At 38.3% G+C, this 14,320-nt stretch overlaps 1 protein-coding gene across 1 annotated transcript; it reads right to left on the bottom strand.

Annotated features, from left to right (window-relative positions):
• Window positions 1–7,828: 7,828 nt before the first annotated feature.
• Window positions 7,829–13,856, bottom strand: PRDM13 (PR/SET domain 13). The gene is made up of 4 exons (XM_073673173.1): window positions 13,641–13,856; window positions 12,028–12,159; window positions 11,724–11,844; window positions 7,829–9,895 (listed from the first exon to the last, which is right to left on the bottom strand). Exons 1-4 carry the CDS (start codon window positions 13,779–13,781, stop codon window positions 8,388–8,390), a joined length of 1,902 nt encoding a protein of 633 aa, XP_073529274.1. The 5' UTR covers window positions 13,782–13,856; the 3' UTR covers window positions 7,829–8,387.
• Between the last annotated feature and the right edge of the window lie 464 nt (window positions 13,857–14,320).

The raw sequence follows: 14,320 nt of genomic DNA, 5'->3' as shown, positions 1-14,320 counted from the left end.
ATGTGGTTTTGAGTTCCTTGAGGGGTGCAGTTTTTAGAGTGGTGTCACTTTTGGGTATTTTCTGTCATATACACACCTCAAGGTCACTTCAAATGTGATGTGGTCCCTAAAAAAATGGTTTTGTATATTTTGTTGGAAAAATTAGAAATTGCTGGTCAACTTTTAACCCTTATAGCACCCTAACAAAAAAAAATTAGACATGTGGGAAATATTATTTATTAATTATTTTGTGTGACAATTCTCTCTGATTTCAGGGCATAACAATTCAAATTTTGAAAATTGCTAAATTTTCTAAATTTTCGCCAAATCTCCATTTTTTTCACAAATAAACGCAAGAGTTATCGAATAAATTTTACCACTATCATGAAGTACAATATGTCACGAAAAAACAGTCTCAGAATGAGGGGGATCCGTTGAAGCATTCCACAGTAATTACCCCATAAAGTGACAGTGGTCAGAATTGAAAAAATTGGCCCAGTCATTAACCTACAAAGTGGCTCGGTCCTTAAGGGGTTAAATAACAGTGGTAATGTATATTGATTTTTGGATGTGCATTTCTTGTCATTTTCTACAGTTCTAGCATATTGCATACTGTCCCCTCCTTTTTGTTTTACTTGGACTAGCACTCCTCCTACGTATTTTGTAGATTCAGATGGAAACCCCGATGTAAGTGTTCAGCAAAGAGCACAGGATAAATGTGAACTGATCCAAAATGTTTTGTACCCCAAAATGGCACCAATAAAAGCCTCTACTCAACCCACAAAAAGAAGTCTACACTCGGGTCCATCATGTGTTTACGGAAATATAGGGAGTGTCCACATTACTGGTAGCACAAGGGCTCTGGAAAAGTGACATGGCTCCCACCAAAACAAATCTAGTGAAATCTGCTCTCCAAAATCAAAATGCCCCCCTCCTCCTGATCCCCATACTTAGTGTCCACATGTTTGGAATTACTGTAGCGAGGACAGCGGGGTGCGTGTCTCCAGAAGCACAAGCTGGGTACAACGTACTGGACACTACAATGTATTCAGCACTTCAATTTACAGACACCACAATGTACGGATACTACAATGTGTTGGGCACTACAATGTATGGGCACTACAATGTATGGGCACTACAATGACATATTTGCATTTTCACTCAGCATTCCATTGCTGTTTTTTTCTGTAAAACACCCATGGACTGAAAATCATCACACCACCCATAGATATATTCCCAGAGGGGTTTAATTTCCAAATTGGGGTCGATTGAGGGAGGTTTCTGATCTTCTGGCACTTAGGGGCTCTGCAAATGGAGTCTGCAAACTATTCTAGGAAAATCTGCACTTCAAAAGTCAAATAGCTCTCCTTTCCTCCCGAGTCTTGCTGTGTGGCCGAATAGTACTGTACACCCAACATATGGGAATTGACACATTCACGAAAAATTGTGCAACAAACTGTGTGGTCATTTTTACCAATTTTACCTTGTGAAAATATAAAATCTGGAGCTAAAACAACATTTTAGTGGTAGAAATGTAATTATTTTTTCTTCACCGCTCAATGGTTTAATTTTTTTGAAACACATGTGGTGTCAATATGCTCACCGTACTACTAGATGATTTCTTTAACTCCTTCACTCCCGGGACATTTTCCGCTTTTTGCTACCCTTCTTCCCAGAGCCATAACTTTTTTTATTTTCCCCTCAATATGGCCGTGTAAGACCTTTTTTTTTGCTGGAAAAGTTGTACTTTTGAACACAATCATTGGTTTTATGATATCATGTACTGGAAAACGGCAAAAAAATTCCAAGTGCGGTGAAATAGCAAAACAAGTGCAATTCCACAGTTGTTTTTTTGGGGGGGGGTTACTATGTTCACTATATGGCAAAACTAACCTGCCATTATGATTTTCCCTGTCATTATGAGTTCATAGACACCAAACATGTATATGTTCTTCTTATTTAAGTTGTGAAAAAAAAATCAAAAATTTGTTTAAAAAAAAAAGTTGCCATTTTCCAAAACCGGTAGCGCCTCCATTTTTTGGAATCTGGGGCCGGGTGAGGGCTTATTTTTTGCAAGCCAAGCTGACATTTTTATTGATACCATATGGGGTAGATACGATGTTTTGATCGAAAAAAAGGGAGGAATTCCAGCTTCTGAAGTGCAGCAGACAAAACTTTATTCTATAAAAACAGATTCCATGGTTAAAACAGGATTAGCTTACGCGTTTTGAACACTCCAACCTGCGTTCTTTTTCAAAGCCTTTGAAAGCTGGAATTCCTCCCTTTTTTTCCTGCTATTTGCTGGCGAGTGGTTCCACGTCTATTCCGTGCTTCGGGGCACCTGAGTCAGGGTGAGCTGGTGTTTGCTTTCTTTTTGTGTTTTTACAATGTTTTGATCGCCCATTATTGCAATGTCCAAAAAAAACGTAATCCTGGTGTTTTGATTTTTTTTCTCATTACGCCATTTACCAATCGGATTAATTATTTTTAAATATTGATAGATCAGTTTATTCTGAACCTGGCAATACCAAATATGTGTAAATTTGATTTTTTTTTATTGTTTACTTTTGAAAGAGGGGCGATTTAAACTTTTATATTTTTTTAATATTTTTAAAAACTTTTTTTTACTTTTTACATGCTTCAATAGTCTCCATGGGAGACTAGAAGCTGCGATGTTCTGATCGCCTGTGCTATACACAGGCGATAATCAGATCACCTGTATGTAGCAGAATTGCTCACTTGCTAGGAGCGCATGCCAACCCATCGGTCATGTGACACGGGCGTCGATGGGCGGGACAGAGATTGACAGCAGCATTTAACATGTTAACAGCCCTGGGTGGATCGCGATCCCACCCCGGCTGTTAGGGGCACATGAACATGACAGCTGATCAGATCAGCTGTCATGTCCCCGGAAAGGTGTACGCTCCACAAAAGGAGAGACATGACATGCGCCGTACATGTACGGCACATGTCAGAAAGGGGTTAATAGGTGTAACTTGTAAAACAGGGTCACTTATGGGGGTTCTGCTGTCCTCACATCTCAGAGGCTCTGCCAATGGGGCATGGCATCCAAAAACCATTTCAAGTAAATCTGCAATCCAATATGGCACTCCGTCCCTTTTGAGCTTTGCAATGTGCCTAAAATGTAGTTTTTGACCCCATATGGGGTATTGCTGTACTTTGGAGAAATTACGTAACAAATTTTGTGGTCCATTTTCTCCTATTAGCACTTTCGAAAATTAAAACCTTGGAGCTAAAACAACATTTTAGTGGAAAAATTTAATTTTTCATTTGCACAGCCCAATGTTATACAATTCTGTGAAATACTTGTGGATTTAAAATGCTCACTACACCCCTAGAGGAATTCTTCTAGTGGTTGCAGTTTCCAAAATGGGGTTACTTGTGGGGGCTTCTGCTGTTTTGGAACTTCGGCGGCTCTCAATGCGACATGGCGTCCGCAATCTTCCAAACTCTACCATGTGCCCAAACAAGTTTCTGACCACATATGGGGTATCCCTGTACTCAGGAGAAATTGCACAACAAATTAGGTGGTCCATTTTCTCCTGTTATCTTTGTGAAAATGAAAATAAAAAATGTGGTGCTAAAACAACAATTTTGGGAAAAATACATAATTTTAATTTTCACTGTCTAATGTTTTAAAATCAGTAAAGCACCTATTGGTTCAAGGTGCTTATCACACCTCTAGATAAATTCCTTAAGGGATGTTGTTTACAAAATGGGTCAGGGGGGTTTCCACTGTTTAGTCACATCAGGGGCTCTGCATACACGATATGGCGTCCGCTATCTATTCAAGCCAATTTTGCGCTCCAAAAGTCAAATGGTGCTCCTTCCCTTTCAAGCCTTAGCGTGTGCTCAAACAGTAGTTTTCCACCACATAAGGGGTATTTGTGTACTCAGGAGAAATTGCACAGCAAATTTTATTGTCCATTTTCTCCTGTTACCCTTGTGAAATTTAAAATTTGGGGTTAAAGCAACATTTTTGTGGGAAAAATGTATTCTTCTATTTTCAAGGCTCAACGTTATAAAATTCTGTGAAGCACTTGTGGGTTCAAGGTGCTCACCACACCTTTAGATCAATTCATTGTGGGGTGTGGTTTCCAAAATGAGGTCACTTGTGGGGGTTTTGCAGTGTTTATGCACATCAGGATCTCTGCAAACATGACATGGCATCTGCTATCAATTCCAGACAATTTTGCACTCCAAAAGTAAAACGGTGCTCCTTCCCTTCTGAGCCCTGCCATGTGCCCAAACAGTAGTTTTCCACCACATATGGGGTATCAGTATACTCAGAAGAAATTGCATAACAAATTGTACCTTTCATTTTCTCCTGTTACCCTTGTGAAAATTAAAATTTGTAGCTAAAGCAACATTTTTGTGGGAAAAATTTTAATTTTCATCTTTTCCTTCCACATTGTTTTAATTCCTGAGATAAAGGATTAATAAACTTCTTAAAGATGTTTTTGAGCACTTTGATTAGTGCAATTTTTAGAATGGTGTCACTTTGGTGTATTTTCTGTCATATAACCCCTTATAGTCATTTCAAATGCGCTGTGGTATCTAAAAAAAATTGGTTTTGTAAATTTTGTTGGAAAAATGAAAAATTGCTGATCAACTTTTACCCTTCTAACTGCCTAACAAAAAATAATAATGATGCAAAAATTATGCTGATGTAAAGTAGACATATGGGAAATGTTATTTATTTATTAATTATTTTGTGTGGTATATCTGATTTAAAGACAAAAAAAATAAAAGTTTATAAATTGCAAAATTTTCACATTTTTGATATTTTAATAAACAGTCGCAAATCACATCGACCAATATTTACCACTAACATGAAATACAATGTGTCATGAGAAAAACATTCTCAGAATCACTGGGATATGTTGAAGCGTTCCAGAGTTATTGCCACATAAAGTGACACTGGTCACTGGCCCGGTCCTTAAGGGGTTAAATAAGGCAATGTGTTGCTGACTACAATAGTTTTATGCCGACATAAACTGTCGGCGATGAATTTCATAACATATTTTTTAATTGTTTGGAGCTCCATGTGTCTGAGAAAGAGCTCTGAGGCTAGCTTTCCATGTATCTGAGCTATCAGGAAACAAAACTAGTCAGTCAAATGGAAAAATGCAACAAATTTTCTGATCCAGCTCCTTCAAGAGTCTGGTGCAGCAACAAATGTCCTGCTTCCATGTGAATTATCTGATGGCAAAGTAAAGGATCAGTTCTTGCATCAGGCTGGGAAGAGAAATAAAGCCTAAATCATCTACTTATGTTCACATATGGATAGATACAGAGGCAGACAAAGACTGAACAGGACCACAGTACAATAAGAGTACATGGGCCCATTTATGTGTCTGTGACAGAAGCTGCATACTTCCATTGAGGTGGAAATGGGTCCCTGTATCTCTTGGGCCCCTGTGTGACCTAAAAAGAGAAATAATTTTCATAGTGGGAACTCTCACATGGCTGAATACGAAAACTGCATACATCTCCCAGGAGCAGATTTTAAAGAGGATTTGTCATATAGTGCAATATCCTATTTATTGTATAAAATTATGAGTACACATTAAATCACATTTGCAGATCTATTTGCTATTTCATAGGAGAATGTAATCTTCCCTATATTCTGTTTTCAGGTTCAAGTCCCCTAAGCAAGCAAAAAATGTGTATATATATATATATATTTATTTATTTATTTATTTATTTATTTATTTATTTTATTATTTTTTTATGTTTAAAAAATATATATAAAAGTTGAAATCACTCCCCTTTTATGAGTTAAGAATTAAAGAAATATAAAATAAACATATTTAGTTTTGTCAGAGCCAAAATAATCCGGTTGATCAAAATATAAAATTATTTAGACTGCATGTTAAATGCCAAAGTGAAAGACAAATTAAACCTCCAGAATTGTTGTTTTTCTTTCACCACATTTCCATAGACAATGCATTAGAAAACTATTATAATGTTGTAGCAATAATAACACCAGCTCTGTATGAATAAAAAATCAAGCCTTCACACAGTTTCATCAATGGAATATGGAAAAAAAATAAAAAGTTATGGGATTCAGAATATGGCGACACAATCCACATTTCTTTTCATTAAGTTCTGAATATTTATTTTTAACCTATAAAATATATAAAAAAAAAGTTTTGGCATCACCATAATTATACTAACCTGAAGAATCATATTGCCAGTTCATTTTAATAGCAAAATGAATGCTGTAAAAACAAGTAGTATAATTCTATTTTTTCACTATTGCACTGTTTTCCACTTAGATTTATTTTTCCTTATTTCATAACATTATGTTGTAAAGTGACTGGTGTAAGTCAAAACCAGAACTCATTCCGCAAAAAAATAATAGCATTGTATATTCTCCCCATATACTGTATGTGTGGGTTTCCTCCGGGTATTTCAGTATCCTCAATACTCCAAAGAAATACTGATAGGGAAATTAGATTGTGAGCCCCAATGGGGACAGTGATGATAATGTCTGTAAAGCTGAGGAATTAATGGCGCTATATAAGTGAGTAAATAAAATAAATATGGCTATGTTGATGAAAGAAATAAAGTCCTGGTTCTTTGAAGAGTAGGGGGGTGCAAAAATGGAAAATCACCTAGTCATGCAGTGGTTAAATCATTTTTCCCATCAGATTTTATTATTTTAATATATTCTTTAATGTTTATATATGTATATATGAGAACCATAATGACAAATCGCAGAAATAAATGTTAATGAATGTCATGTCAAAGGTTTGGTTACCACAGCATGTGGGTGGGTTTTTGCAACCCTATTTCAGATGAATAGCACAGTAGCAATAACTTCTGCAAATGAATCTGTTGTGTGTGATTGCACATTGGTGTAAATTTACTAATCTTCTCTAATATATAGACAGTCTAAAAATGAGCCAAATTTATCATAATGACTCATGCTAAATGATAAAATTGCACAATTTTTGTACACAATGTCTCATTTCAAGCCATGCCCATTTTTTCAGACAAACCACAAAAAAATGCAAAAAAGGAAAAAAAATTACATCTGGTTTGAGGTATGTACACTGATTTTTTGGCACACATTTTACCAGCTTTGTGGTGCATTTATCTTGGTAAATGTGTCCCTAATGTTTTAACCAATCATTTAATTATTGGATATCCTTTAATTTGAAACTATCATTCACAGATGCAAAAAAAGTAACAATAATTTGTCATCTTATATAAATCGATACTCATCTTTATCTGTTTTATCTCTGCCTATAATTGAGGCAATTAATTGAGTGAATTACTTTACAAGTATGTTCATTAAGAGAGTAAACAGCAAATATTGTTCGTTATCCCCATATCAATTGTGATCACCTAAGAATTATATGTCCTTAAATATGTATTCCAAAACATTAATCTTCAAATTATTGAAAAGAATGATGGATATTGTATGTTAGTATATTCTTGTGTGCTTAATGGATTTAAAATGGATTCAATACAAGCCAGTGATTATAACTGTATTGCAGGAGGGAAGCAGCCTGTGAGATCTTTCACAAGGATCCATGTTCTCCCAGATTCCGATTACATTTAGTGATACCCTCCTGAATAAGATCCTGATTGATTTACTAATATTTATGAGCAATCAAATAAAGGAACACAACATTGTTACAATTTAAACACCATTTCATTTCCAGAAGACAAACATGAGTTTGTCAATAAGTTTATTTAAAAAAAAAAATCGCATAACAAACTGAACCAAGACCAATAACTGTATCCACTGTATCTACACAACCCTTATGATATTTAAGAGTATTCTGTTACAACAATTTAGTATCTGACTATCTGGATATAGATTCAGATCATTTCTTGTCAATTTGTCACTGTAGAATCAAAAATAGTTTCATCATCTCAAGATTTTCGATTAAAAAATTCACAATTAAATGGGAGTCTAAGTTGAAGTGAGAGTGTTGCACTGCAAATATTTGAGTTGTTGAAATGGTATTTTTCGGAAAAAAAAAATACAAAGGCACAAAATTTAGTGAAATGTAGAACATCAGGAAGGAGGAAACTGAGTGCCCAAACCCATCTGTCCTGTTGTATTATCTGTCCTGTTGATTACAGCACAGTTCTGGAGGCTGCTAACCATACCCTGATAAAGTGGTGGACATCAATGCTGCATACGCTCCAATATCATTGATTCTTAATAAATGTGCCACTTACTTTGATCACAAATTCTCTATGATACAGTCACACACTTCATTATTTATAAGTCCTTGCTTGTCAACGTAAAATACAAGTCATTATGTAGAGAAACACATAAATAGATACACCCTATTAAATCCCGTATACTTATATACATCTGCATATATTTATATATAATTATTAGATTTCATGATATAAAGTCCTCAGTGCTCTTTGCTGCCTCCTGTGTCCTGGTCACTTTGCTCATCAGTGAAACACACGTCCACATCACTGTCATTGTCCTCACTCTTGGGCTCTGGTGGTTGGTAGGAAGGGTCACTATTAACCTCTTCCTTCGTGCTAAGGCTCTGGCCAGGATGCCTTGATTTGACATGTCTCTCAAGGTCCCTTCTTCTGACCAGCACCTTGCCACAGTGCTCACATCTGTATGGAGTGTTGCCCTCTGCATGCAGACGGATATGTTTATTCAGGTTACTGGGATCCCCAAAGGGCCTCAAACATACTTTACACTTGAGTGGCTTGTAGCCTGTATGAGTCCTCATGTGGATCTTCAGGCCATATTTCCTAGAATAGAGCTTGCCACAGTACAGACACAAGTGGCCTTTCTTGGGCTTCCCACTGGCTGAGGTTGTGGTCCCTGCTAAAGTCTCTAGTCTTCCAGTCCTGCTCTTCTCTGCAGCTATTTCAGAGAGCTGATGGTTATGCATGGCTATCTCACGATCTATGCTGGTAGTGATGGAGCCCAATTCTGGGGTGATAGCTGGCCCAGCATTGAAGTAAGACATAGACTCTGGGTACTTGATAAGGTTACTGAAGTGGAGCTTGAATGGATAATATGGTGTGCTGTACAGAAGCTCTCCATTATACACAGTGAAAGGCATAACTGGGATATTACATTCCGCAGAGTAAGACTTGATGCCTTCAAACTGGGGGATGGAGAACCTCTCTGTAAAGTGCAGTCCTGTTTGTGGGCTCTGGTTGTAGCGGCTGCTGGAAGATAAACTACTGTGAAGACCCCTCTCCACATGCTTGAATGCTGATGTTTCCTCTAAGTGAGATAAAATAGGAAAGCCCCTCAGGCCAGTGGTACAGGACAAGACACTATTTGGGCCATCACTTGGTATCAAGCACTTGGAATGGTGGTTATTGATTAGAGTTTCATTTCCTGACCGACTTGACTTGATGGTCCCCAAAATTTTACTAAAGCCCAGGCTGCTTGATTTTGGGTCCTCCCGTGTGGCATCGGAGTGAGATAACTTTGACAGTCCAGTGGGTTTAAATGCTGACCTCAATCCCGGATAAAAAGTCATCCCATTCCCACCACATGTGTTTCCCACCAGGCCTACAAATGGCCCATGGCTTCTTGCAGAGCTGACGCTCATGTCCAGGGCTCTGTCCTGCTCCTCCTTGCCAACGGCCTTTTTGATGACTCCTAGTTTGTTCAAAGCTGGGGATAAGGGGGACTCCCTCTTAATGGGGTCTCTGGTTGCACCGTTGGCCTGCTGATGGTTTCCTCTTAGTGGTGGGGTGGGATTAGACACCCCATCCACGGCTTTGGGAGAAAGGTTGAAAATGTCTGCGCTTCTGATGTGCTCATTATTGAGAAACCCTCTGCCATTACTTAGGGCACAGTGAAAATGAATATGAGCTTTCAAGGTGTTTGGAAACTTGAAGGTTCTCCAGCAATACCAGCATATGTAGCGTTCTTCACCTGGAGGATGAAACAACAATCATTTAATGACCAGCTCTACAGGACTGCAGTATCCTTACAGCTACTGTGCAAATAGTCCAAGGCTGCCCTACTAGAGGTCACCCTACAAAGAATAGACAGTGAATGTGCAAACAGTGATGAGGTTCATTCTCTAATCCTGCTGAACTCTGCTGTCTTTTCCCTATTAACCCCCCTGTTCCCAGCACACAGCTGTTGTAATGGGATCACTGGGATCTGGCCCATCTGTTGACATTGGAAGAATAGGTAGCGTATGTTGGCTAGTTGTGCACTCATTCCAATAACAATGGGTGCATGTAATGATGATGATCTCCCGCTAACACAGTGCTACACAATCATTGCTGTCACTCCTACAACCGGCAGTGCAACAGCCTCATCTATCTGCGATCTGAGACATCTGTGGATAGCAGAAGCTAGCAATTAGGTGCCTCGTGTATGTGTGAGTGTGTAGCGTGTATGTGTATACATGTGTGTGTTTGTGTCTGTGAGTGTGTGTATATGTGTTTATATCTGTATATGTGTGTGTAGTGTGTATGAGTCTGTGTGTGCATATGTGTGCGTATGTGTGTTTAGTGTGTATGTGTCTGTGTGTGCGTATGTGTGTTTAGTGTGTATGTGTCTGTGTGTGCATGTGTGCGTTACCTTTTGTCTGATTGTCTTTATTTATTGCAATTATTTAACTAATTAATATGTATTAAAGTATGTATATATATATATATATATACATATGATACTATACTTCATCTGTGCATTTATTTCAATTAATGCGTGTATCTATTTGTTTATGTCTTTAATTCAATAAATTAATGTGTGTATCTATCTTCTTATCGTTTACCTGTTTACGACTTTATTTATTTTTAATTGATTTTAATTAATTTTTTTTATTTATTTGGTGTGTGTGTGTGTGTATGTGTGTGTGTGTGTATGTGTGAATATGTGTGTGTGTGTGTGTGTGTGTGTGTGTGTGTGTGTGTGTGTGTGTATGTGTGAATATGTGTGTGTGTGTGTGTGTGTATGTGTGAATGTGTGTGTGTGTGTGTGTGTGTGTGTGTGTGTGTGTGTGTGTGTGTGTGTGTGTGTGTGTATGTGTGAATATGTGTGTGTGTGTGGTTGCGGAGCCCTCTTGTGCTATGGCGCAGCAGGATTAAGAAAGCAGGATGGGGGTTGTAATCCTGTTATAAGCGCTGCTGGTGTGGCCGGATAATATGGGCTTTTCCATGTAAAGCACTTGTTCAAGTGTCAGCTGAAATCTTTTTGGCTGAAATTGGCAGGACCCCTCCATATCCTCCCATTCATGATCATCATATTGATGATGATAATAAAATAAAGGCATAATGCTAATACTATAAAGCAGCTAGAAAACAGCAGCAGGGCCATCCCGAGGTGTCTTCACTGTGCAGAATCCGCAGCAAAACTGCGAAAGTCGCAATAATTTAGGGATTTTGGGGAGAGGTTATGCAAGGGCAAAAATAAAAATCGCAATTCAGAAGCTTTTCCGCAATATTTCGGGAGATCACAGTGTGCGGTGCAGTAATCCGTCCTTAGTACACGGAGGGCACCCGCGTATTGTATCCGCAAAGTTATAGATTTTACTGCAGAATGTGGACATTTAGCTCAGTCTTTCAATGCGATATTTTTCTAAGATTGTCCGTTACTGATTGTATAAAATATGAAGGAATAATCATATATATTATACGCCAGCAGGGAATGGGTGAACAATGCACAAAGGACACAAGAGAGATCCACAAACAGCAATAATAATAAAATAATAACAACAATAATAATAACTCCCATTAGTGACAATTGTTACCTTTCTCATCGTGTGTTGGGGTAGCTGTGGTAGAGATATCGAAGCACTGGGCGAGCGAGTTAGAGTACCAAGCAGTGAGCTCCTCGCCAGCCTGCACCTCCCGCAGGGTCCGGTAATAGATCTATGGAGGGAGAAGAGAATGCCAGGGTTAATGGGTGAGAAGGGAAGGAGGCAGCGAAGGCTTCTCTAGGAGCACTGCCTGTATACCGTGCTAATGATGATGATAATAATAATAATAATAGTCATTTTACCGCACAAGAATCCCCCCACAATCAACAAGTATCCTCCTAAAGTGTGTATGTACCTGTCCCCCTGGTAAATCAGAGAACGCTTCCAAGTTTTGTTCTTGATTGTTTCTGGCCGCTCGGATTAACCCTATCCATTCCGAGGCTGGACCCCCTGATTCATCCACAAGTTCCCCTCGCACAAATCGCACCTGAAATATAAAGACGTCTCGTCATCTGGCTGTTCTCATCCTACAATGTGTTCACATTAGTGACAATGTGACAATATACTAAACATTAACAGATTGAGGGACCCGCAATTATTTAGATAGATAGATAGATAGATAGATAGATAGATAGATGTAGACGGATGAGATATATACACTCATAATCATTGAACCTCAGATTAAATTTAAATATATAAATATATATATACATATATATGTATATATATATGTTTATTTATATTCACATATATATAGATAGGGAAGAGAGAGACAGGCAGAGATGAAGAGAGAAGTAAGATATCAGATAAATAGGCATAGATCGATAGATAGATCTCTCTAGTTTTATATATATATATATATATATATATATATATATATATATATACATATATTTATGTACATTTATATATATATATAAACATTTTTGATGTTAGATGAATTGTCAATACCCCATCTCTTCCCCATAGGGACCAATATAGTAATATACCATATCAATGTGTCTGAATGGGCATGTAATAAAAGTCATTAGGACAATACAAGCTAATGTGAGAACCCAATGGAGGCAGATGATGAGGAATAAATTTGGAGAGTCTGGCAGGGCGTTTAAATACAATTAAAAGACATTAAAAATCAAAGCGGAACGTGTGACAAAAGCTATTGATCTGCGACTATTGTACATCATGGCAATTATTTACCAGTAACTGTTTTATACTCCCTTATGTGTTTTTTTTAGGTTAATGTATTTGATAGCTTCCTTTAACATAACCCGATTAATCGTAAACTATGCATCTGTCTCTAATTTGCATGCTTTCATTGCTAAAAACTCTATTTTTTAATGAAGCTCAATGAGTAAATGCATTTTTTTTTCTTTCTATAATATAAGTATTACCTGTAATAAAAGTATTTTATAGATGTACTTACATTTCAGCATAAATTTGTGTATGTCCGTATGTATATTTGTGTGTATGTCTATATGTGTGTATATATTATATCGTTAAATAAAAAAAGAATGTCTGTGTCAATGTATATAAATACACATATATATATATATTTCTGTGCGTGTTTATAGATATATCTATCTATCTATATATGTATATACATAGATACGCGTGTCTGTATATATGTACATATATATATGTGTGTGTGTATGTATATATATATGTGTGTGTGTGTGTGGATTTTTGTGTGTAAATATATAGATGCATGGCGTATATAATTATATAGCATTCTAATAATAATTTCAGTTCTTTAGTTAAAACCAAATTAATTAAAATGCATTTCAAATAGTGCATAAGATAACCTCCAGACCTCTGCAAGTTTCTAGCATAACTGACTAGTTTTGGGATGAATAGGAGGCACCCAGCTGTAAGCCTCCACTGTAGGCTACCAAGTGCTAGCCATGCATGTGGTGAGGGGATGCTGGCACTGGGGTGGCACTTGGGGTCCCTGATTGGACTGCTGATTACCTTTTTCTTGGGTCCAGGCTCCCTGCGGTCTGACAGGTACTTGCCCAGTTTGAAGCTGCCCAGGACGGGTCCCAGGCGCAGGCTCTGCGGGATGCTGGTGTCGGCGCTGACGCTGATGGCCGGAGCCCGGCTGGGGTGCATGGTGAGCAGTGTCAGGGCTGGAGTGGCAGAGGAGGCTGAGGACTGGCAGCTCACCCTGGCTATCTCCGCCCGCACAGTGACGCGCTGCTTACTGCACGCCGGCTTTTCTATGGGCTCGGGAGGGCTCCCCCTTGGCACGATGATGCTCTAGGGCGCAGAGTTTGGTGAGAGAGTTGAGCTGCCCTAGCAGCTGCACAGTTCCATCCAAGAGGGTCACATGGATACTTTCCCTAACCCTCCTGCATAATCAGCCCCTATGAATGGGGGGCAGACAATGGTCCAGGCGACCTTCCCATTCCTAAAAACCCAATTTGTCAAGGGCAGAGAAAAGCCCCTGGTGAATGAGAGGTCTGGAGGGACCATTAATCCTCAGCATGGGGCTTTGTCCCCTGGACACTTACGATATTTTAAGTGACAAATCCACTGTATAATTTCTCCATAAATTCTACCTCCCTGTATTGTCCAGCGACAAACCAGCTCTGCAGAAGAACGGACTGTTTCAAGTCTACTTGGCTGACTCCTTTCAGCTTTAATAGACT

This window comes from Phyllobates terribilis, unplaced genomic scaffold, assembly GCF_046119375.1.
Source record: "Phyllobates terribilis strain yellow unplaced genomic scaffold, ASM4611937v1 Scaffold_3__8_contigs__length_932513732, whole genome shotgun sequence".
Classification (NCBI taxonomy): Eukaryota; Metazoa; Chordata; class Amphibia; order Anura; family Dendrobatidae; genus Phyllobates; species Phyllobates terribilis.
This window is presented reverse-complemented; position numbering and strand designations above follow the sequence as displayed.

Coding starts and splice junctions, on each gene's coding strand:
- PRDM13 (XM_073673173.1), bottom strand. CDS start 13,781: ATGCACCCCAGCCGGGCTCCGGCCATCAGCGTCAGCGCCGACACCAGC. Junction 11,845..12,027: donor CTGATTTACCAGGGGGACAG/GTACATACACAC, acceptor CTCCCTCCATAG/ATCTATTACCGGACCCTGCG. Junction 9,896..11,723: donor CCCAACACACGATGAGAAAG/GTAACAATTGTC, acceptor TTCATCCTCCAG/GTGAAGAACGCTACATATGC.